We start from the raw sequence: 23,804 nt of genomic DNA on the forward strand, positions 1-23,804 counted from the left end.
AGAGAAGAGAAGAGAAGAGAAGAGAAGAGAAGAGAAGAGAAGAGAAGAGAAGAGAAGAGAAGAGAGCAGGATTTCTGCATTCTACTTCTAATCACAACACTAGACAACTCTCTCTCTCCCTTTAAGATGGAAAAGTCAGTTTAATTTAAACTACAAACTGTTGACCAGGCCTCAGCTTGGCTTTGAGATTCACTGTATGCCTGAGGGATGAATTATTTAGCATTAGCACATGGTATGTCATGTCTTGTTACTTAAGTGTAAAATGGCTTCCATCCAGCTATCCCCGCAGGGCACCCCGATTGGCTGTGGGTGATGTCATTTCCATTTGGTAATCCTCAGCAGAGCCCCAAGGGACAGCGCTGGCCTCCCAGCCCCTCTGCCTCCAACCTGGGCCCAGCAGTGGGCTTACTCCTACTTATCACTCTAAGGTTCACTGCAGGTACTGCTCCAATTAAATGATTTTCAATAGCAGTGCAATGAAACAGAAGGTGCAGCAAATAAGCTACATCACCTTCATATAGTATTTTGTTTTCTTTACAGAACCTTGCAACAAATTTTGTGAGATGCATACAGCAAAGACGGGACTAAATTCCTGCCAAAGCTCCAAATCAGTTCACAAATTTTGAAAGATTTAACGAAATGTGAAAATAAAATTTGTTAGTAAAGCTTTTCTTTCTAAATTTAATTTATTTTTATATTTTCAGTGCACTGCAATTTGTTTTTGGTTTTTTTTTTCCCTAAAAAAGTGTTTCTACATTGCAAGGGAAAGGGATCTGGAGAAATAACCTCAGAGCATATTTCTGGAAAATGCTTTTTAAAAAAGATTGTCAATTAAATAGTTAACTAGAGTGCCTTTAAATGGTCATCTTTTGTTTTCAGTTAATACCTTCATTATTTTAAAAGGGCACTTCCTTCACAACCACCTTCAGATTATTTGTCCATAGGTAAGAGCCGTTATGCTATTCACTATTGGAAGGTTTCCAGCATAAAAATAAGAGTTACAGGGTTGTTTCATTTTTAATTAATTTTGCAGCAAAGTCAGTGCAATGTCGAGAATTACAGAGCACTTTCAGTGTGGTACAGATGGTATCGTCTACTCAGTGGTGAGACACAAGATTTGCATTTGCTGGCAGTTAAGGTTCAGCAGTGGTTCTTCTCAGCCTTGTATTCTAGATGACAGGTAACAGAAGACAAGCCCTGAGAAAACCAAATGTTTTGTTACTGTTACATTATTATTTAAATAGACTACATGATACTCTCAGAACTTTTGTTTCTTGTGGGGAGTAGGTATGTAAACTGACTGTCATTTGTCTTTTTTGCCACTGCATCTCAATTATTTGCAATATAGTGTTTCGCAGGAGAAGAAAGGATTTTGTGAGAATTATGTGGTCTTGCAGTGGTGAAGTGCGTAATTCTGTAAGACAGAAACAGCAGGGGATCTTTGCAAGGGGATTCCCACAAGAAGAGACACTAAACCAAGGCAGTACTAACAGCTGTACAATAAACAACTGTAAGGCAGGAAATGAAGAACATCAGTCGATACTGCAAGAGAGATTGTTAGTCAAATGTGAAAATACAAAACTGCAATTTAAATCAGGACTGCTAACTCCCTCTTCTCACAGTGCAAAAAATAAACAAACTATGGCCATAGGACTCAACAGCTGCTCAGAACTTTTAAAGCGGGCACCTGCAGCAAGCCCTAGCCTCACACTACAGCATTGATTTAAGTACCCAGCCAGAGTGAAACACCTTGATTTACTCTTATGTTCATTCTCCCCAAATAATCAGACCTACTTTGTTTTTTAGCTAATAACAAGTAGCAGGATCAGCAGGCCGACAGGAAAGTAAAATGCTGTCAGGGTGAGCACTGGCAAACAGATACTACTTGCAAGATAGGACAAAACTGCACTTTGGTTCAGCTACCCAGTTCAATCCAGTGTGTCAGCACAAGCATGCCTTTGACACCATAGCTGATAAATCTAACACGTTTTCCACATCCTCATGTGTCACACTGCAAACTAGGGAAACTGAGGACCAAACCCATCTGCTGTGCTCCTTCGTGGCTCCAGAGCTGTGGCCTAGATGAGCACAACCACTGACAGACTCAGCCAGCTCTGCTGTGCCTGACACGGCATCGCGGTGCACGTCTACAAGCGCTGAGTCCTGTCACGGAGGCGGCTGCTTGGTGAGGAAAGTAGCGGTAACTTCGATGGCCGTTAGACTTCCGAGGGGAGGAGGGGGCTGGCAAAGCAAAGCCCTTGCTGGCCCTACCTGTCGCAGGGGAGGAAAGCTGCGGGCAGAGCAGAGAGCGCGGCGGGCGAGGAGCCCGYCTGCCCGGCCCTCCCCCCGCGGCGAGCCGTTGGCCGTTGGCCGTTAACCGCTGGCCGTTGGCGAGGCGCGAGCCGTCGGGCGCCTCCGCGCGGCAGCGCCAGCTCTCGCGATGGGGCGGTGCGCGCGCCGCTGCCGCAGCCGCTCTCGCGAGAGGCGCGCGCGGAAGCGGCGTGGCGCGGAAGCGGCGCGGAGCCGAGCCGAGCCGGGCCGTGAGGGGCCGCGCCGTGAGGGGCCGCGCCAGCTGCAGCGAGATGCCGAGCGCGGCGGGCCGCGGCCAGGGCCAGGCCCAGGGCCAGGACCGCTGCCCAGAGAGCGCCGAGCCGCCGGCGGCCGATGTGGGTCTCCGGAGGGAGGGAGGGAGCGCGGGCCCGGGAGTGGGGGAGCGGCGGCGCCCCGCGGCGTGGCCGGGCCGGGGCCGGGGCCGAGGCGGGAGCGGGAGCGGCGCGGAGCAGGGCCCGGCCCGGCCCGGCGGCTGAGCTGCTCTGGCTCTTGCCYGGCCTGCACTCGCCCTTCCCGCCGCCGGCTGCGTGCTGCGGCGAGGCTTTCTGCCCTCCTGTCCCTTCCCCTGTAAGGCTCCATCCGCCTGCGTGTTGCCTCAGAGGTTTTGTTATTGGCCTAGCAGGCTTGCGTTGGCTGTGACACTGGCATATGATCCGCTGGATTTCTCAGTGCAACTTAATCTGGGAAGGATATATTYGGCGATGGATCTTCTGTAGGATTTAAATACATTTTCTGGAGTAGCTACTTCTTAAGTATTCATGTTAATGACTGTATAGAAATCACATATACTTACAAATATTCGTGATATGTTTTTAGGTACAAATAATCAAGAAATCGTCCTAATGAATATTTGCTGCTGGATTTTTTTTTCTCCTACAGTGCAGAGTTAACCTCCTCTCACTTGCATATCACTAAGAATCTGAAACAGAAATTTGTTAACTTTAATATTTTGCCTCGTTATTTTTTGTTACCTATAACGATTTTATTCATGCTTTTGTGCATACTTTTTTGATACATGATTCTTACATGTTTCTCACCTTCATTTTAGGATTATGCTAAGGAAAGATATGGAGTGTCATCAATGATACAATCCCAAGAGAAAACAGGTTAGTTAAAAAATGAAAAAAGGTAAAAAAAGAGTAAGTTGTGTGTTAGATATCTTCATTACTTATTTAAAAAATCATTTTCCAAACTTTTTTCTTCATTGAAATAATGGAATTCCGCTTATTTTAATATGTTTGGTACTCGTGAGACTGCACCTGGAAGGAAGATGTGTCCAGTTTGGGGCTCTCCGGTGCAGGAAAGGCATTGACATTATGGAGCAAGTCTAGTGGAGGGCTGCCGAAATGATCAAGAGACTGGAGCACAGGATCTCTGAAAAGGGGCTGAATAACCAGGCTGAGGGATGAGGATGAAGGATGAGGGATATTGGGTAGCCAGRTATTGGAATCGGGCTCAGAGAGATTGTTGGATCTCTATCTTTGCCGTTGCCTGGACAAGACCCTGAGCAACCTGCATCAAGCAAGGGGCTGAATTAGAGATCRCCATCACTCTTTTCCAGCCTACGTGATTTTAAGATATATTTTAGGGTGGGGGAAAAACTGAAGCCAAAAGTAGTAGATGTACTAGGTATTAACATTGGCCTGTAAAAGCCATTGTTTGAAATCCCAGGCTGTGTCTTAGCACTGAATCTTCATACGCTACAATGAAAATGAAGAAAAATTTGTCAGCTTAAAATAAACTTGAAGTAAACKTGGATCTTTCCTGTTGAAATTACTGGCAATTTTTGTCTGCATCCACCACTGCAGACCTGACTTTTTTGGAGTAAATTATTTTTTATAAAGTACCATACCATTCCAGTAAGACTGATTAACACTAGCAGTACTGAATCCTGGGGTATCATTTTTTTTCTTTGTTTAGAGTAAATTCTTCTATGGCTTGCTGCAACAATAGTGTCTAAGTAAGATATTTCTCTGTTTTTGTTACATATGAGCAGCAAATCCTTTATATGTGTGTATATATAAGTATATCTTGTACAAATGTTTATCTGTGGGTTTTATCATTACTTGCATCACTGTGAATTCAGGAAATACTCATTTTATAGGGGTAGGGATTTGGGATTGCTGGAGAACTCAGTATTTCTTAGGATGTTGGCCTAAGACAAATCTGGACTTTATGTTCTTCAAAGCATGAAGCAGTAAAATTGCAAAATGAGAGAAGGTAATAGRTTGGTTTCTTGTATCTTTTTCATTGAGTCATAGAATCAGTAAGGTTGGAAGGGACCTCTGGAGATCATTAGTCCAACCCCCCCTGCTCCAGCAGGGTCACCTAGAGCATGTTAGACAGGGTTGCATCCAGGTGGGCTTTGAAGATCTCCAGAGAAAGAGACTCCACAGCCAATCTGGGCAACCTGTTCCAGTGCTCCGTCACTCCCACAGTGAAGAAATTCCCCCTCACRTTCAGATGGAACTTCATGTGCTTCAATTTCTGCCCATTGCCTCTTGTCCTGTCACAKGGGACAACTGAAAAGAGTTTGTCCCCATCCCCTTGACACCCTCCCTTCAGGTACTTGTACACATTGATCAGATCCCCCCCTCAGTCTTCTCCAGGCTAAAAATGAAAACATTCATAATATGACTTTTTTTAAAAAAAAAACATTCTAACATTTGTTATCATGTGAACCTTTTTTTCCCCCTGAATGGTTGTTTTAGTTGACTTCCCTTAGGGAGGGAAATGGAGAATGTAGGAAGAGAAGGAGCCACAAAAGCAATCATAAATTGGAATCGATTCAAAGGGATCAAAATGTCAAGAATGTAGCAGGATGAGAAAGTTATTAGATACTGTATTAGCAATCATATTGAATAAAATATGTATTAGCTATGAAGAAAGGGAGCTGAAGTTGAAGTTCTGTTAAATGTAAGCTGGTCCAACTGGTGGCTGCTGTGGTCTCCCTTTGTCTCATGCTGAATCTTCTGATCTGTTTCAGCATGCTTAAATGCTAGTAATAATGATGACTTCTTTAGCCAGCTTAGCAATGTGGAAAAAAATAGCTGGCTAGAGGCCTGGTGAGTGCTGCAGGAGGCAGGAACACAGCTGTCCATTAGGTTGCTGTGGAATCACAAGCTAGAAGAAGCTAACRTTCTCATGAGAAAAGCTAACTTTTTGAGGTTAGCATTTGACCAGTTTAATTACGTCACTGACTATAGTCTGAAGGATTGCCCTGTTTCATCCCCTCTCCCTGCATGCTTCTGTCATGGCACTTGCCTCACTATGGTTTCTGTAAGCTATAGCCGCTGTGCCAAGGCCCAAACTGTGGCAGGTTCAGATGGTGGATCCATTCCTATTCTCTTGGAAGAAGTCTGCCCTGACGATTCTCTTAAATTCAAAAGAAACTCTCAAAATAGTGTGTGTGTGTGTGTCGGGGGGGAAACATATATTCAGAAAGCAAATGGTAAAACCTATGAGAGGTGATATGAAAAGGGCTGAGTGTTCTGTTGTCCCCTACCCCACCAGTCCTCATAAAGTTTCAGCTAATGTACAGGTTTGAGAAGCTTTTCCATTGGACTTAAGGTAGGACCTACTTCTATTCCTGCTGTTTAGTTTTTTAGGAGATGTTTACCCTGAACAGCAAAATTAGGTAACAAAAAAAATAATAATAATTAAAAAAAAAAACAGGATTAGCCTAAATCTCTTCCTCAAGCTAGATACCCTCTTATTTAAGGATTCAATGCTTAATGCTAGAGAGGGTTCTTGGAACTCATCACTTAACATCAGCATGATATATGTGCTATTCCCCGAAGTATTCTGCTTGGATTGACTGTTGGGGGAGGGAGGACACTCATGTGGGTGTTCCCATCTGTTTCTGCTGTGTTAACTTTGCTTCTTTCTGAAGTTCATGCCAGTATGTGCCATTTCTAAGTCACAATAATGAATTATGGTATGATACGCACAAATCTACGTGCAGTTAGGTAACTGGAGCCAACAGGCAGTACAGACAGCACGGTTGCAGGCAGGAGCGTAATTGATGTCCTCAGGGTTGTCACTCTTAGACTTGCTCTAGTAGCTGCACTGTACTGAGGACACTGGCCAGACATGGGACACTGAAAAGCTTAGACTGATCAAGGCAAACTTTTCTCCTTTTCCAAGGCATAGGGTTATTGTCAGTCCTCTGTACTCATACGTTCTTGTTCTTCAGGCCAAATTAAACTTTTTTTCACTTGTACTCATTTTTTTTCGTAGGTATTCCACCCTGTTGTATTGATCTCTCACACACCGGTGCCTTCATTCTTGGCCCACTGAAGTCTTTTTTTTCTGCTAATGTTGTCTGCCCTGCCTATCTGGTACACTCACTTCCCCTTACATCATGTCTTTACAGTCTTTTCTGCCTGCTTTAGGCTATGACTGCTAGTAAAACTCCATTTGTCTTTCCCTTTGCCTCCCTTCAGCTCCATTACTTTCATCTCCCCTCCCTGGAAGTCACTTTCATCTTACACTGCTTTTGGCTTTCAAGTTTTTTTTACTCAACTTATCCTCCACTTCTTCGCTTTTTCAAATTTATCCAACATGTTAATGATGCTGACACTTTACAGGAACAGCAGAAATGTTGCTCATACCTTTTGAAACCCTGTAATCTAGATTAGGTGAATTTAGCAAATAAGCTAATATGACAGACAGGAATTTGTCACTGCGATAAAATGTGATTCTGACTTGTACAACCCACATGGATTTGAGGGGTTTTATCCTCTCAAGTTTAGAAAGAGCTAAGGTTCTGAAAGAAAGGTCAGGATATATAATATGCTGAAAATAAGACATTGTGTTGTACATAAAGGAAACAAAAGAAGAAATATCGGATCAGTTTACCCTAGAATGTAATTCAAAATGGCAATGAAAATGAGATAACATGGATATTGAATTGGTGCTGGAAGTGTAAATTCAGACCTATGAGTGCTTGGTTTGAACTCAAGCTGCTACTCTTTATTTAAAATCTACGTTACCTTGTCTTCACTGCAGCTGTAGTATGATTTAAAGCATCTTTTGTTTTTGYAATATCCAAATATCTGTAGGTATTTATGTGGAAAGAAGAGGCAAGAAAACAGAAGATGTAAGCACAGCTTGTATTTGTGGAACAATAATTACGTARTCTGAAAATTATGCAAAAAACCACTTAAGGTGAGAACAGGAAGCTTYTTTTTTGTCAGGAGAAAGACAGAAATGAAAGGATTTCTAGGAGAAATGGTATGCGAGAGTATGAAGGGAAGATTTTTGCTACAACATGTTGCATGGATGAGAGGCAATGAGTGACAAAGGATTGTTTACACTAGCAAGTGTAGGTAATACCGTGAACCACTTGCATTTGAGGCATGAGAGGAAGGAAAATAGAATTTGGGCAGGTTAAAAGAGGGAAACAAAGTGATAGAAAAGTTTCTGCATCTTCCTGTGGAGAAAAAAATCACTTTATTGTGCCTCTTTTCAGAGACTATTTTGTTACCCTTTTTATGAAAGGTGATATAGATTTTAATAACTCATACCATATAAAAAAAATTGCAATTAAATCTTTTTGCTTAGTTTTGATGAAACATGGACTACTATCCAAAAGATTGATTTTTTTTTAATGTTTATCTAATGCAGATGGTGCCTGAAATACGAGCGATCCATAAAAAGGGTAACACCTCCTTCTGCCTTTATGCTTATGCCTGGAAAATGTTTTAGGTTTGTAATAATACAGTTTTAAGTTGATTGTGGTAATTCTAGTTGCCTAAATATCAGAATTCCAGAAGTACTAAAGCTTACATTTTGTGTTAGTTGTATAGTTGCTTAGTACAGATGAAGTTTGAACATCTGAAGTTGCTGTGAAATGATGACATCTTTAATCCCCTCTCTTTCCTCCCCTAGTGCACACACACACATTTACACACTGTCGTACACGTGCACATACACATTCTCATGCTCTTAATTATGAATAATATTTGAGTCAATTTCCTATCACGTTTTTCTATATGCTTTCATTCTGTTGTAGTTTTGATGTGTACCTGTGAGGAAAATGCAGATTTTCTGTGGAGAAAGCACATAAACCGTAGGTCAGCTATGGAGTTTTTGCTAGCAGAATTTCATACAAGATATGATTATAGTTCTGTGCTTTAAAGAAAGACATTTCTCTGAGCGTAAACTAAAGTGGATTWAAAAAAAAAATCCAGAAATTGAATCCAGTTCTGGTGCAGAATAATAGGATTGCTGGGCAAGCTGTGAGTGGTATTCAAAGAGAGAGGGAAGAAGTCCAGAATGGCAGATGGTAAGCTGGAATGTCTGCAAAGTTTGGAAAACTTCTGATGGGAAGAGAAGTCTAGAGGGAAAGTGGTGGTGTTTCTTAGTGAATGAAATGTTGTGCTGAAACAAGGGCTAAGTCTCTTATGAAGAACAGGCAGTGAATTTGCTTGTATTAAATATCTCCTTTGAAGACAGTTTTTCTTACGATGAGCAGTGGTTTTATGCACATGAAGTCTGAATGAATAAGTCTAGTGTAGCTATTAGGAGTTTTTAGAAACTCCATGGTTCTGATATTAAAAAATATTAAAAAAGAAGAAGAAAGAAAAAGAAAATTTTTAGTAGTTACTAAAGATTTTCTGGTTTTAGACACTAATATTCCTTCTGAGATGTTGCTCAAAAATGTCATTGCTTTGGTCAAAATGAATTTTTTTCTAATTTCTAATGGATGCCTGTTTGTGATTTCTTTCTCTTCATTATTTTAGATAATAATTATTCTACTCTATATTTACATCACTAAGTAAACATCAGAAAACAGTTGCATATCCTCTTCACCTTGTTTTGCTGTTTGCAAATACATTTTATTTTTGTGATGCAGATCGAGTTTTGATTCGAATAAAAGACTTGACAGTGGAGAAAGCTGATGAAGTAGTTTGGGTTCGTGGCAGAATTCATACAAGCAGAGCTAAAGGTGAGATGCCTCCAGGGTTTTGGTTTTTATATTCTCATTTTATTGATATAAATGAATGTTTATTTTGGCTTCATAATAAATTTTCAGTGAAAAGAAGCAAAGCAATTACTTCCCATTCATGCCATTTTGCATACAAGAAAACTTTGCTATCTGATTACTCAAAGCACTCACTTGAATTGGTTATTTTAGCTTTCTTTCACCCATCTTCTCCAAATAGAGGAAAAGGATTTTTTTTTCAGCTAAGCAGGAGATCAGATACTACTATTACATTCTAGTATAAGTGACTTTTGTTTTTATCACATTATTAAGTGGTATGTAGATGCTTGTAAATAATAGTAATTAAAAAAAATTCTAGGTATTCTGCTTTGGATGTTACAGACATGAGAAAAAATATAATTCTAAGTGAGCTTCTAAGGAAAATACTTATTATAAATATACTGAGTGTTGGACAGGCCCTATTTATTCTCCTACATATAAATAGTTTCATTATATTTTCTCTTCTACAGGAAACAACAATCCGTGTTAAAATTTCAGACTATTTTACTTTCAATTGCCAGTATTTGACTATTTCATTTGAACTTAAAATAAGAAACATCATCTTAAACAAAACAAATCAAAAAGCCTTTTGTAAGTTCTGAATACTGTGGGCTGTCATACTTGGCTCTCTGTCAGCTGTATTTCTTCATTGGAATCAGAAGTTCTCTCTGCAAATCAGTTTGCCATGTGCAAACCTAAATAGGCTTTGGCCTTTTCAGTTGACATCAGATGCTGACAACAGTTGTACTGATTCCAGTGATGTTTGGCTGTTTTGTAGTGAGACATAAATACATTGTTTTTCCAAGACTTGAAAGAAAAGAGCATAAAGAAATGATCTTCACAAATGAAACTAAACAGTAGTCTTAGGAGTAGGAATAATGCAAATTGAAGCTGAAAGTGCAGTACAGAATATTCTCATAGATACCAGATTTATTTCTCTTTTTGAGGCTCTATTTTCATATAAAAGTCCCTCTTTATTAAATATCTGTAGACTTTCCTAATGAATGTCTGTACTGATGTCAGTTTAAAAAGGAGGTAGATGTAAATTATAATAAATAAATTTAGGGGGATCTGTGTGATTTTCTAACTAGTTCTGTAGTGTGGCTCTTACATGGTTGTCATTCTTTTTTCCTGTATACAGGAATTGTCCAACTTCAAAAGCTGTGAAAGCCTCAGTCATTATTGTTAACAACTTTGAGCTGCTCAGGCAGGTGACACTGTATTTAATTGCTATTAGTGTACGAATAAGAGAATACTTATGACATTTTCTTCTTTTGCAGTTGTAAAAAAAAGTTCAGACTATTGATAGAATTTAGTAGATTAAACATTAAAGTGGAAGAGAGGTGTCTTATTGCAGACCTTTAAAACAAAATGCAATGTTCAATGGTTGTTGTTTATTGCCTCTGTTGGATTTATGAAAGACATCCTGCATGATACATGTGTTAACTTCAGTCAGAATAGCATAAATTGCATGGAATATTAAACTGTATTAACCATAAGCTTTGTTTTCATTTAATGGATACATTTTTTTTGTAAAACATCAAGATAATGTCTGGAAAAAAGTCCTGCAATTTAAATGTTGGGAAAAAAAATTGTAGCAAGCCATATAAAATCATTTCTTTACTGGCAGATATATTTAACTAACAATGTATTTATGTGACCAAAAATTTCTTAATGTCTATGGGAATTCTTTTTTCAGTGTCTTTTTCTCTCAGAAGGTCTTGTGTCATTCAGTACTTCCATCCAAGAACAGATACATATTCCTGTTTGGTTTTCTTTGTTTAATTTTGAAAGAATCCCATGTGTCCCCTGTTTACTCGATGACTAAGTTCCTTGAGTTACATGGAATCAGACCTTTTTAATCATATTTCTTTTGAAGCTTATCATCTTTTTAGGACTTCTTATAGGATACAGTGTTTGTTTTATAGAAACATAGATATGTTTGCTTTTATTGAATGTAGGTAATTAAAGATGGTCTTACACTTTTAACTTAAAAAATRTGTATGAAAAGATATTAACATGTGGAGAACAGTGATTTTTTTTTCCTGACTTTGATGCTTCTTTTTTTCCATTACTTTGTCTGGAAAGGCATCTAATCGTGAACTAGATTTGATTATGGGTTGGTTTTGATAGTTTATTTCACATACATTAGATTTTTCTAGGGAAAAGTTCTAGTTCCTCCTACAGTCTTTTTAACAGTGGAACTGTGTGCAACTTTGTAACTTTGTGTAACTGTTTTGACTATTCCCTATCAGTAAGGTTTGTTTGATCACTTATCTTCTATGTGATTAGAAATGGTTATTATATCCTACAAAATATCCTCTTTACTCAGAAAAACAACTAGTGTTACTCATGACAAAAATACCTTGAGTTCTTTTGTAATGCAGATATTGATCAGACTTCTAACATTTTGGCTTAAGTAAAACTGCCTGACTTTTGCCTCTGATTTGTATGATAGCAAATCCTCCCATTTCTTTCACTCCCTCTCTCTCCTTAAATATTTTCTAATTCAGTGACATTGTGGATGTCTTCAGCTGTTATTTTTCATTTGAATCCCTAATACAACACTGTTGAACTTCCATCATACTTTGTTAAAKTCTTTGTAACTGAAATCACAGGGGGAAAATGCTGCATTTAGGAAATGCTATACTGGACAGTTATCTTGTAAATAAGAAACATGGAGATTTGAAAGGTGTGAGAAGAGCCTCGCTAACCCAAAGAAACTTACGATATTGTGTTACATAGAAAATCATATTTTTATTAATCATTAGTTTGTGGACTTGTTATATAAACTTGAAATACAAGCATATTTATTGTTACAGGCTCTATTTAATTTCTGAAACCTGCTCTCATCTCATTTAAATCTGTAACTTAGTGTTTGTCTGTAAGAAATATGAAAAATCATGACATTAGTTTCTTTATTTCAGTTTTGGAATCCYTGGAATATGGAAATAGTTGTGGTCTGTTTTCTGAAAATTGTATAGCATTTCTGAAACCAAGGTCATAGGACAAGAAGTCAGTCATTTCCAACCAGTATATATATATATATATTTTTTAATAGTATTGTGTGCTGGTTTTATGTTTGCCTTGGTTTCCAACAGATTGTATGTCAAATGATCTGCATTTATCTTCTGATACTGTTTAAATTATCTGCAACTGTGTTAGGAATTGTAATCTACATGACTGCAGATGAGAAGTGCAACTGGCAGTTTGGTGTCACTGTGCAAGTTATATGTTGGTTTTAATGTTCTATAGCATAAGTCATCAATAACTGGAAAATAGCTACTTTGTAACACAGATTATGGCTTTTACCTGCTTTTACTGTTTTAATTGAAATTGTTATAATGATATGAGTTAAAATTTGGAATTAAAAGGGCATAGATGCATTTTGGCAGGTACTGGTACAGCAATGGAGTGTTTGTTTCCTCTTTTTGAGGAAGAGACTTTTTTTAAAACTTAGCTAAGTTTTTAAACTTAAGCTGAATAAATGTCCATTAGAGATGTGAGGAGAAATATAAAATGATTTAACTGTCATTACAGAGATAYTTTAAACAGGTTAAAATGAGCTTTGTTGACTTGGAAAGATGTATTTTAAAACTCAACAAACTGCATCATACTCTTTGCAAATTATTAATTGCTTTTAACTTCTCTTTCCCTAAGCAGCTGATGAATAAATTGCTCTTGCAGGAATTTTTACTTGAGTCTTTTAGGTTCTTGTCATTTATCAGAATCAATACTGCTTTCGTTCTCATTCATTCAGAGTATATGTTGTATTGTAGAATGAACATTGTTGATTAGTCCTTGTGGTGCAAAATCAAGCCTAATTCGCTCGGAGCGATTTTGTCAAAACACCCCTACAGCTTTAATTGTAGAAGTGACTGAATACATTTTAGAACAGAAAAAAAACCTTTTAAAGTAATGTAGAGCTGAGAAGGCTCTTCATCTTCCTTGCAATATGGAAAAATGTGAATTATAGATGCACTTCTGGCACTGAAGAAGAATTGCATGAATTCTAGTTATCAGTCCTGTCTGGATATTACTTAGAATATTGTTATTTATAGAAAATGTACATTCACTCACTTATAGATGTAAGCCAAAATCGTTTTATTCATCTTAAAGTTTGATGTGTGTATTTGTACATGCAGAGCGGAATCTAGTTCATGTAGCTATTCAGAGAAACAGACAGACAGACACACACACACACACACACACACACACACACACACACACACGTTTGCACGCTCAGCTTAGTATTAAAGTAGTAAAGCATTTTTCCCATTCACAAAGACCTCGAGTAACTTGTCCTTAATACACCTGTGTTGTTTTTCTTTGTATTCAGGGAAGCAGTGTTTCTTAGTCCTGCGTCAGCAGCAGTTTAATGTCCAGGCTCTTGTGGCTGTGGGACAGCATGCAAGCAAGCAGATGGTAAAGTTTGCTGCCAAGTAAGTAAGCAATTATATCCTGTTGTCAGAGTAAACAATGGTGGGAACCAGGACTCTCAGGGGTTGAGACCATTTTCACACATTAACATCAATGCTTCGTTTGTTTTAAAATGTAGTTATTTAGATTGTCAGTTCACTATTGCTTGAATACATTACACTTACAAAAGATAAAATAGAGAACAGGGTTGAAATTCATTCTGAACTGCTGAAGCAGCATTCTCTTGCCACTGACATGGTTTACTTTCAAGCAGTCTAACAAAAAAGTCTGGCAAGCTAAGCCTAGTGGGGCACTTTATTTTGTGTGTGGTGTGTGTGTGCGCACGCGCATGCATGCACACATGTTCAGTGTTTATATATAAGAGATTTGCAATGTGGTAATACTGAGTTGAAGAAATTAAAGAGTTGCTTCTATGCACAAAGTTAATTTTATTTACATCTTTTTTTTTTGGCATTACAATTTGGAGGCCCTTAATCTGCTTTTTAGTTTTTTTTTTAACCTGAGGAAATAGTTCAACAAACCAAGCAAGGAAAATGTTTCTTGAAGCAGTTTAAATTTAGTTATTTGGGTTTTTTTATTCTTAAAGTGAAAAAGGTATCTTCCCCTGCCTTCTTACCTCAGAAATGATTGTGGTTTTGGGTTGGCCAGTACTAAATATGCTTACATATCAGAGGTGTTTATTATAATAAAGATTTTTAATCATGTAGTGTTTTTAACTACTTGTTCACAAACAGAAATGTGGTTCAATTCAGTGCAATAATATGTTTAACACATGGCACTTCAGTTGCTTCTGTGTAGTTCTTGGCACTACTCTCATGTCTGAGAAGGGAGCCCCCACTAATTATTTGTAAAAGTGCTAGAGCCTTCAGCCTTCAATATGTCAGGGAAAGGAGGGATTCATTACAGTACAGACTTCCAGAAGCCAAGTTAAGAAGGTTGGGATAATGCTTCTGCCGATGAGGTTCAAGGCGATGGGAGAACAGAACCAGCAGTGTTTGTTGTTTCGCGGTGCTCAGTGTTGGCAGTGCCAGTGTGAGGCATGCTGTTTACAGGTGTTTATGAGCCAAAATGAAGTATTCTGTTCCTTTGTGAAACAGTTTGTTCTCTCCAGCACTCAAAGGGTTCTTCGAAAAGAATTAAGAGCGTTATCTCTCTTTTCCCCACTTCCTCTCCCTCTAACTGACTAACAGTCTGTTGCCACTCTCTTTACTTAATTTATGCTGAAGAACTGTGTAACAGCTCTTCTAGTTGTGATGCCCATTCTCATATTCACCAGTTCTCTCAAACATCTCTCTTTTTCAGTGTTGCTTCATATTTGTTCCCTCCACATCTGAGTGTCTTATGTTGCTATTTCATGAGCAGCTGAGCTCCATGGTGTCATAAGAGGGAAGCTGCCCTTGCTGTTTTCTTCCACGCGCTGACTCTGGTCCTTGTAAGACCTGGGGACCTTTTCTGAACTCACTTTTCTTTTTTTTTTTTTTTTTTTTTTTCCCTGTTAGTTTTCTGTCAGGTTAGTGATTTAAACTAGATCATGGAGTTCCAGAGAGAGCAGAAAGTGGTAAAAGGTGGGAAAAGATACCTGGAAAAAAGAGAGGGCAAAGCTCCTTTCTCTTCTTATAGCAATAAGTTGTTAAATCACATGCAACCTTATCCTTAGTTTCTTTCCAATTCCCTTTAATCTCCCCTGCTTTTTTTTTTTTTTTTTTGATACCACAGATCTACTTTCCTGTGAGCAACCAGGTTCATAATGTTTATACTACATTTTGATTTTTCATTCTGTTCTTTTTTTCAGGAGTATTTTCAGGGTAATTCCTGATGCTACAGCCTCTCATTTATAGCATGTACGTTTGACTCTTTATACGTGCTTCTGAAAAGTTTGTATGCTGATCATCATGTGCTTTGAATGACAGAACTTTCCCTGCTATGGCCTTCCTTTTTTTTTTTCTTTCCCCCCCTTTTTTTTGTTTTGTTTTGTTTTGCTTTTTTAACATCAGGCTTGAGACTACAGTCTTGTAGTGCAATCATCTGTTTCATGTCTTCACTGCAGCTGCCTCTTGTCCTTCAGTGCTTGCTGACTTCCAAGTACATTTGTGGTCACCACCTGAGTAACACCTGAAGCACAATAACAGACGTGCCTTGTCTTTAGGCACTTTCCTGCTAGTTATCATGTGCTATGGAATGATGTCACTGTTATTAGCAGATCAGGCTGGTCATAGGTGTCCAAAAATAACTACTGTTTCTCTGCCCCTTTGAATGTCTTTTCTTATCATCTCCTCTTTTTTTTCCTACACATTAAGTGAGGAAATCACAGTTTTGAGAACATATTTAAGTTAATTACCTTACATGTCAATTAAATGTATAAATTAAACTCTTTTACTGGCAGTGGTATAAATGTCCACATTTGTGTGCTACTTTCACGTATTTTGACTTCTCAGGAGTTAGGTCCAAAACTTTTTTAAAAATAGCTTGTGAAATGCTGGAACTTAAATTTTTAAGGAGAACTTAAGGTAGTGTAAGGACTGATTAAATCATGAGTATTTTTTTGTACAAATTTTCATAAATAATAAACAGACCAGTTCCTCTTCTTGATATTGGCACATAGAAACTGAGAACTTTCATAACCTTTTGTGGTCTAGCAATATTAACATACTGTAAATGTATTCATATACTGATTATCTCCATTGTCATAACAATGATGACTTGTTTTTAGTGAGAGAGACTTGTCACTAGCTTATCTCACTTTTTAAAAAGAGATTTCTATAAATTTAGCTATGAAAAGTTTCTAGTTGAACTGTCAAAAGCAACACAGTGCCATAGTGGAATTGGCAGTTACTGAGTTCTCATGTCTTTGAAAGAAAATTTCAGATTAGTTCCACAAGGGGTGCTTTATAGGGGAAGGAGTTAATTGTTTCTTTAACACAGCAAACGAACCAAATGGTGAAATTGGGTTTGGTCAGTTTTCGTTCTCCTTCACCCTCCTCCCCCCTCCAACAAGGTTGAGCCTCTCCCTGCTACTGAGCTTGTTCCAGAAATAGCAATGTGATATGATATAGCAGTTGGCAGAGGGAGTTGCCAGATTTAACCTACTCAAATGATGTGCYGTTGGTCAGGAAGCAACTTTATTGCTCTCTAGGCAGGAGAATGAAAATTCTGAAAACAGATAAACCATGCAAAATGATGGGTAAACCTGTATGAAAGTACATTACAGTGTAGAAAAATGTACAATATTTGATCAGCTGGATAAATTGGTAATATTATGAAAACTCAGGCGTGATTGAAGGTCTGTGTAGAACCTTAATTTTCCATCTTCTTGTTTTTGTCTGCCTAAGCAGAAAATATTTAAGTTTTTCTGTATTATATTCAGCGCTTCCTTTCACAAGGCTTCTTATAATAACAAAGCACTTTAAAAATGATCTAGCACTTCTTKAAAATGGGGAATCCTTGTCTGCTGAAGCTGTTGCTATGGGATGTTGCAGAAATATTTTTTTGACCTACTTCTGTTTAATTTTTGTATTGGTCATCAGGAAGAAAATGTGAAATTGCAGCTGTTAAGTTTGCAGATGACACAGAAATTGGTGTGGTTACCTATTTAGCCACATTACTGTATCAGGGTGCATAATTACAGGGCTCATTTGGAGTGATTGCTTTGATGCTCTTCAGTGTGAACTTGTACCTTTGTGACCATTAGTACAGGTCTTAGGTAGGTTCAGCATTAACATCCAGGAAGGTAGTAATTAGAAATTTGAGATCATGATACATAACCAATTTAGGATTTCATGCAGTTCTCTTATATACTATGCTAAGAGCTCTCTCGAATTTTGAAAAAAAAATAAGAAAATGCCCTTAATATAATATAAGCCAGTGATGAGACCATTTCCAGAATATTTTGGCCCATTCTCTTTGTCTTTGTATCAAAATACATATTTTTGAGTTGGAAAAAAAAAGTCGATGATGAATTTACAAGATTAAATGATATGCTATCAGGAAAGTCTGTCTTCATATAAAACTGAAGAAACCTGTCTGTTTTATCCAAGAGAAATTAGTTATTTAATCTGCTAGTACCTATGCAAGAAGACTTTCTGTCAGTGCAGGGTTCTTATTTAGCAGATACAGAAATATAATGAGATGCAATGAACAGATGGTGAAGTTCGATAAATTCAGAAGGGAAATAAAGGGGAAATTTTTTTACAATGAAAATATTTAGAAGTGGGTAGTGGATCTGGTTACTTGAAATCTCTGAAAGAAGACAGGATTTTTTTTTTTTCCTAGAACATATTCTAGCTCTTTCGGGTGTTAGAAGGTTGCTACAGGAAATAAATAGATTTTTACCATGAGGAGAATAAGAATAGGTGTTTCCTTGGCCTTCATGTATGTGAGTATCAGTTAACTTTCCTGCTAAATTTGTGTCGGAGTGCTTAATGGATACATGTTCTATTTATGCAAACAATAATATTACAATTGCTGTTACTGTGTTAGAGTAAACAGTGTTTATACTTCCAACTAATTACAAATGAAATGTTTTTTCCAAAATACACTATTGCCTTGAGCTTTCACTGACATGCAGATGCAGGGTCATAGAATCATAGAATCAGTAAGGTTGGAAGGGACCTCTGGAGATCATCTAGTCCAACCTCTCCACTCAGCAGGGTCACCTAGAGCATGTCAGACAGGGTTGCATCCAGGCGGGCCTTGAAGATCTCCAGAGAAGGAGACTCCACAACCTCTCTGGGCACCTGGTCCAGGGCTCTGTCACTCCCACAGGGAAGAAATTCCCCCTCACGGTCAGGCGGAACYTCCTGTGCTTCAATTTCTGCCCAYTGCCTCTTGTCCTGTCACATGGGACAACTGAAGAGAGTTTGTCCCTGTCCCCCTGACGCTCTCCCTTCAGATATCTTTTGTTGCTTATGCTTTATGGCAATTTAATATTTTTATAACGTATTAACATTCCAATTTATGCGGTCTGCCTACAGAAAACAGTCTTGAAAAAAAAACGAGAAAGAAAATATTGTTTGAATGAGCCTGGATGCTTCTATTAGTTAAAACATTTTGATTTAAAGTAAATAATCTAGATTTTTTTCAGTTCTTCAGACTTTTGATCAAGGAAATATTGATTATGATTCACTTTAGGCCCACTTAGGGTTCAGCTTGCAACATGAAGCTGCTGATGAAAGATGTTGTCATACACACTGCAATAGTGCAATCCTGTGGTTAAAGGAGAAAGTCTTGGCTAATAGACATACAGATAATTAAGAGGGACATAAGGCATCTAGTGGACATTTTAGTAATTATAGTCTTGATCTTTTTTTTAGAAGAATGTTACCATATAATGGAGCAGTTTGCTATACAAAAGATTTTTTTTAATGGTTGGGCTTTATCAATCTGTTACTAGGATAGCTTCTTTTAAGGATTAAATAATATAAAGGTGTAATGTGCCTTCTCTTAATGCATTCTAATTTAGCTTCTAGTCCTTTATAATATTAGTTACAGATGGAAATAGTATTGCCTTTCGTGGAAATGGTGATAGCTTTGGCCTGCTTTTCTGCAACTGTGGGGAGCACTTTGATATAGTTACCAGGGTTTAATTGAAGCATCTTGTTTCTTGTTCTAATTTGAATTGAAATCATCATTTCAGTTAAATTCCTTGAATCACTGTTGAGATCGAAGTGGCCCCTTTTAGATTGCTGTGGTTTACATTTGATGAGCTATGTCATGAATGTGATTTTAATCACCTTAGACTTTTCCAATACAAAATTTTACTGAGCACAATTCAACCAGAGCTCAGAATACAGGTTTTTACTTGCATACCAGATTAAATAACTAGTCTGAATGAACAAGAGCATGTTTTCTAATTATCAAATTAAAGTTTAAAATAGATTATTAAAAATTTTAAACATATGCTTTTGTCCAGGCAGTTATATACCTGCTTGGATATAGACATCTACATATGTAGGTACTATGTTGGAATACATTGTAAAGTTATGGAAGATGTAATAACTAAGAGATGTTACAGATTTTAAGGTGTTTTCCAGACCAAGGAATTAACTGTTTTAATTGTAATTTGAGATTAGAGAGAGAGAAAAATCTAAGCAGATCATAAATTAGGAGTTTGTAAGTGTGCAAAGTGATACTACAGTCTCAATGATGTAAAAGTTAATTTTTCCCTGTATTTTTAAACTGATACCATTTTGGATATCTTGAACTGTTCGTATTCGTATCATAGTTCTGTAATGACTTCATTGATACCAGTTATCAGCATTGGAATCAATAATCTGGTTAAGAATCATAGAATAACAGAATCAGTAAGGTTGGAAGGGACCTCTGGAGATCATCTAGTCTAACCTCCTCGCTCAGCACAGTCACCTAGAGCATGTCAGACAGGGTTGCATCCAGGCAGGCCTTGAAGATCTCCAGAGAAGGAGACTCCACAACCTCTCTGGGCACCTGGTCCAGGGCTCCGTCACTCTCACAGGGAAGAAATTCCCCCTCATGGTCAGGCGGAACTTCCTGTGCTTCAGTTTCCGCCCACTGCCTCTTGTCCTGTCGCATGGGACAACTGAAAAGAGTTTGKCCCTGTCCCCCTGACACCCTCCCTTCAGGTACTTGTACACATTGATCAGATCCCCCCTCAGTCTTCCCTTCCCCAGGCTGAAGAGGCCCAGCTCTCGTAGCTGTTCCTCATAGGGCAGATGCTCCAGCCCTCTGATCATCTTCACAGCCCTACACTGGACTCTCTCCAGTAGCTSCATGTCTCTCTTGTACCGGGGATCCCAGAACTGGACACAGGACTCCAGATGAGGCCTCACAGGGCTGAGTAGAGGGGTAGGATCACCTCCCTCCACCTGCTGGCAACACTCTTCCCAATGCACCCCAGGAGACCATTGRCCTTCTTGGCCACAAGGGCACATTGCTGGCTCATGGTCAATCTGTCATCCACCAGCAAAAGAAAACACCATACAACTCATTTACATTTAATTATTATTATTATTWTTTTTTTTTTGGAGTACAGAGAATTTGCTGGTTTTGTCATTTCTACTCATCTTTGATTTATAGTCTCTGCTTAAATAGTTGGGATGAAAGTAGGTTCGTTTAGTAAATGAACTTGGATTTAAAGTCTACTGTCATTCTCTGTGCTTCCTGTAAATTTAGTCATTTGTTCATTATACTGATTTGAGCAATTGTAACTCTTTTAAATTGTAGTTTTGGAGTGTTTTGGCTGGTAACATTACCAGAAAAACATACCAGATATTGTATACACTATCTGGAATTACCAAATGGTTAAGCTAGTTAAGCATATAAAGTTCTGTGATCTGTATAATACTTTGAGCATGTACCTGTGAGTTCTATCACCTGAAAATTATAGACCATCAAAGAAATGGTATAATCAACTAGAATGTTTAAACTTGACTTCTTTAATTACTTGTAATTCGCTTACAAGTTAAATTTTGAGAATTATAACACTGGAAGTTCCCAGTGCTACTTTACATCATCCGATCTTTTTCTTAAGATTGGTCATTTTTATTCAAAAATTCTATTAGATAACTGTTTTACATTATAAAGTTGAGTTCAAATTTAAGTTTGTGCCAGGTTAGACTGCAGGTTCATCTAGCTTCTCTTAAGTCTGGTGTGGATGCTTTAAGAAGAAGAGAAAAGCAGAACAAGCAAGTAGTCATGCTCTGCAGCATTTACTGGTWTGTGTCTCAGCTTCTGGATCACACCAGACATGCTTTCTCAGAGGCGAGTGTACATTTCCCCATCAAATAAAAAGATAAATGTCATTATTTAGCCAGGGAAGTCTGACTTTAAAAATATTAGAGTTGTCTAAATCCAAACATAGGTGTTTCTGAAGATGAGCTTCTCAATAAATTTTTCATGTAGTTCTACTGTACCTGTGCAAGAAGACCATAGTTCCCAGCTCTTATCCTGGCTTAAAGTGAGCACCACTAGGTGAACTAATGCAGGTGTAGCTGATCAGGCCAATAGTTACAGCAGCAGCAGCTTGTACTCTGTTTGCACTCTGTCCTGTCTTCCCCTCACTGGGCATTACTGCCCCTCAGTCCTGTACATTGAAATATTTATCTCACTGCCCTTTAACAGAGGTCTGTGGAAAGAGTTTGGGTTTTGTTGGTTTAGGGTGGAGGGGCTGTCTCATATGAAGAAGGCAACTTTGTAAACCTGAAGGCACGAATTGCTATACTAAGATCAGTAGCGGCCAGCTTGTCCGTCTATATCTTTGCTCATCTCTTTCTTTCTGCAGTTAAATTGTGGGCCTGCTACTTTCCTAACAGGTTTTGTGGTCAAGTGATAGACAAAAGTTCTTTCAGACCTTTTAAAGAATGCCCGAGAAGTGCAAAATAAAGTTAATTGTAATAGTTATTTTTTTATATAAAGAGGAAAAAAACTTTTCTGATAATTTTCCTTTTGCAAGGTGACAAAGATACAGTACTGATATTGAAATCACAAAATGCAAATATATTTTCAGTGGGGGTGAAATTGTCTGTATGAAATTACTGCTTTAAAGTTCAGTACTTCAAATACCTAAGCAAAAACCATTCTTACAAATTATTTTCTCACCTACCAGTCTTGTTATTGTTTGCTTACAATCATGCTTTATTGTTGGCTTATAATGCACACGCTTTATATAATATTGTTGGAAGGCATTCAAGATACTGTAGTGTTTTAATATACTATCAGTGACTGTTAGTGGAGAGCAGTTAAGATGTCCTGTGTCTTAGAGAAATGACTTAGAGCATCTTGCATCTTTCAGTAACAAGTCATGCAGTTTAAACAAGCTCAGATTTGATACTCCCTTCCAGCTCTAGGATTTCCTTTCAATTTGTTGTTCTGCTGCTTAAGGCACATCTTTCAGATAACTGCATCAGCCGACACATACATGAGTGTATGTGGCCTAGCAAAAGAAGTATGCAACTTGTCAATTCATGTATACACATGCAATGAATGAGCAGACATTAAGCTTAATAATAATTCTTTCCCTTTCATGTCATCCACCCCAGTTTCAATTTATTGCAGCTGGGAATATTTTAGCAAAGTCCTGTATTAATTCAGTCATTATATATAATAAATAACAACCTAAATCCTTAACTCTGTTTTATTGTTCCAGCAGTCCATACAGTACTCGTACCTCCTAGTGCTAGATACTCAGTCTGGTGCAGTGTGCAATGAAATTTAGTAAGCTGACTATCTTTATTGACAGCATCAACAAAGAGAGCATTGTGGACGTAGAAGGCGTTGTGAGGAAAGCATATCAGAAAATTGGAGGCTGTACTCAGCAAGATGTTGAGCTGCATGTTCAAAGGGTAATTTTTTGAGCAAATGAATCACTGGGTTAATTGTTTGAGAGATTTTCTGTCTGTTCTGTCTACCTATATAAACTTTGTCAAATATTTTCTCAGTAAACAGTCCCATACCAGAAAAGTAAAMTGCTTTAAATTACTAATTTCAATATGTCAAACGTAAGCATGAAACTATCCTGTTTAAGAGATTTGGTTTGGTTTTTTGTTTTTGCTTTTTTTWWAAAAAAAATTCCTATTCCTATCTGGCTTTTGGAATATAACAGCAAGTAAAATAAAGTATCTCACTAGAATAATTTGGCTAGCAATGCTTGTAATTCCAGTTCTGAATCTTAACTGCAGCAGATACTGTCATCAGAAATCTCTTTTACTTACGTGTAAGTCAGAAGTTTCTTTATCACAAAGCTTCAATCTTCCCCTTAGTACAATGGAATGGAATACGTCACGCTCAATAAAAACAAAGCACTGGCTTAACACTGTGGAAGCTCTTGAAAACTAAAATCCCCATAGCTTGTACTGTAAGGCTGGAGGAAGTGCAACTTCATAATTTGTTTAAATAGAATGTATATTTAAACCTTTAGGTAATCTCCTTTGCTTCTAAAGGTTTTTCAACCACTTCACAAACTGGGTGCCTACAATAAAGGTGAAACAGTCGTTTAGATAGCAGAGCACAATGGTCAGATATAGCCATTGAAGCTGTACTAGTAAGGTACATTTTAGCTAACAATGTTGGGGAA

The 23,804-nt window shown here is 38.0% G+C and overlaps 2 protein-coding genes across 4 annotated transcripts in view; one reads left to right on the forward strand and one right to left on the reverse strand.

The window, feature by feature from the left end:
* Positions 1-2,422, reverse strand: part of LOC146586635 (uncharacterized) — a 170,748-nt gene extending 168,326 nt beyond the window's left edge. For all 3 annotated transcript variants that reach the window (XR_014897785.1, XR_014897784.1, XM_085320945.1), the window contains exon 1: positions 2,272-2,422. The gene's annotated coding sequence lies outside the window, so the exon portion shown is untranslated. The remainder of the gene's footprint in view (positions 1-2,271) is intronic.
* Positions 2,423-2,479: 57 nt separating this feature from the next.
* DARS1 (aspartyl-tRNA synthetase 1) overlaps positions 2,480-23,804 on the forward strand; it is a 39,198-nt gene continuing 17,873 nt past the window's right edge. Inside the window, exons 1-5 of the mRNA XM_085320966.1 lie at positions 2,480-2,666; positions 3,380-3,437; positions 9,191-9,283; positions 13,659-13,761; positions 22,971-23,073. Coding sequence (XP_085177092.1) covers positions 2,583-2,666; positions 3,380-3,437; positions 9,191-9,283; positions 13,659-13,761; positions 22,971-23,073 — 441 coding nt within the window. The 5' untranslated portion in view covers positions 2,480-2,582. The remainder of the gene's footprint in view (positions 2,667-3,379; positions 3,438-9,190; positions 9,284-13,658; positions 13,762-22,970; positions 23,074-23,804) is intronic.

This window comes from Rhea americana, unplaced genomic scaffold (genome assembly GCF_003343005.1).
Source record: "Rhea americana isolate MKP2758 unplaced genomic scaffold, rheAme1 scaffold_67, whole genome shotgun sequence".
NCBI lineage: Eukaryota > Metazoa > Chordata > Aves > Rheiformes > Rheidae > Rhea > Rhea americana.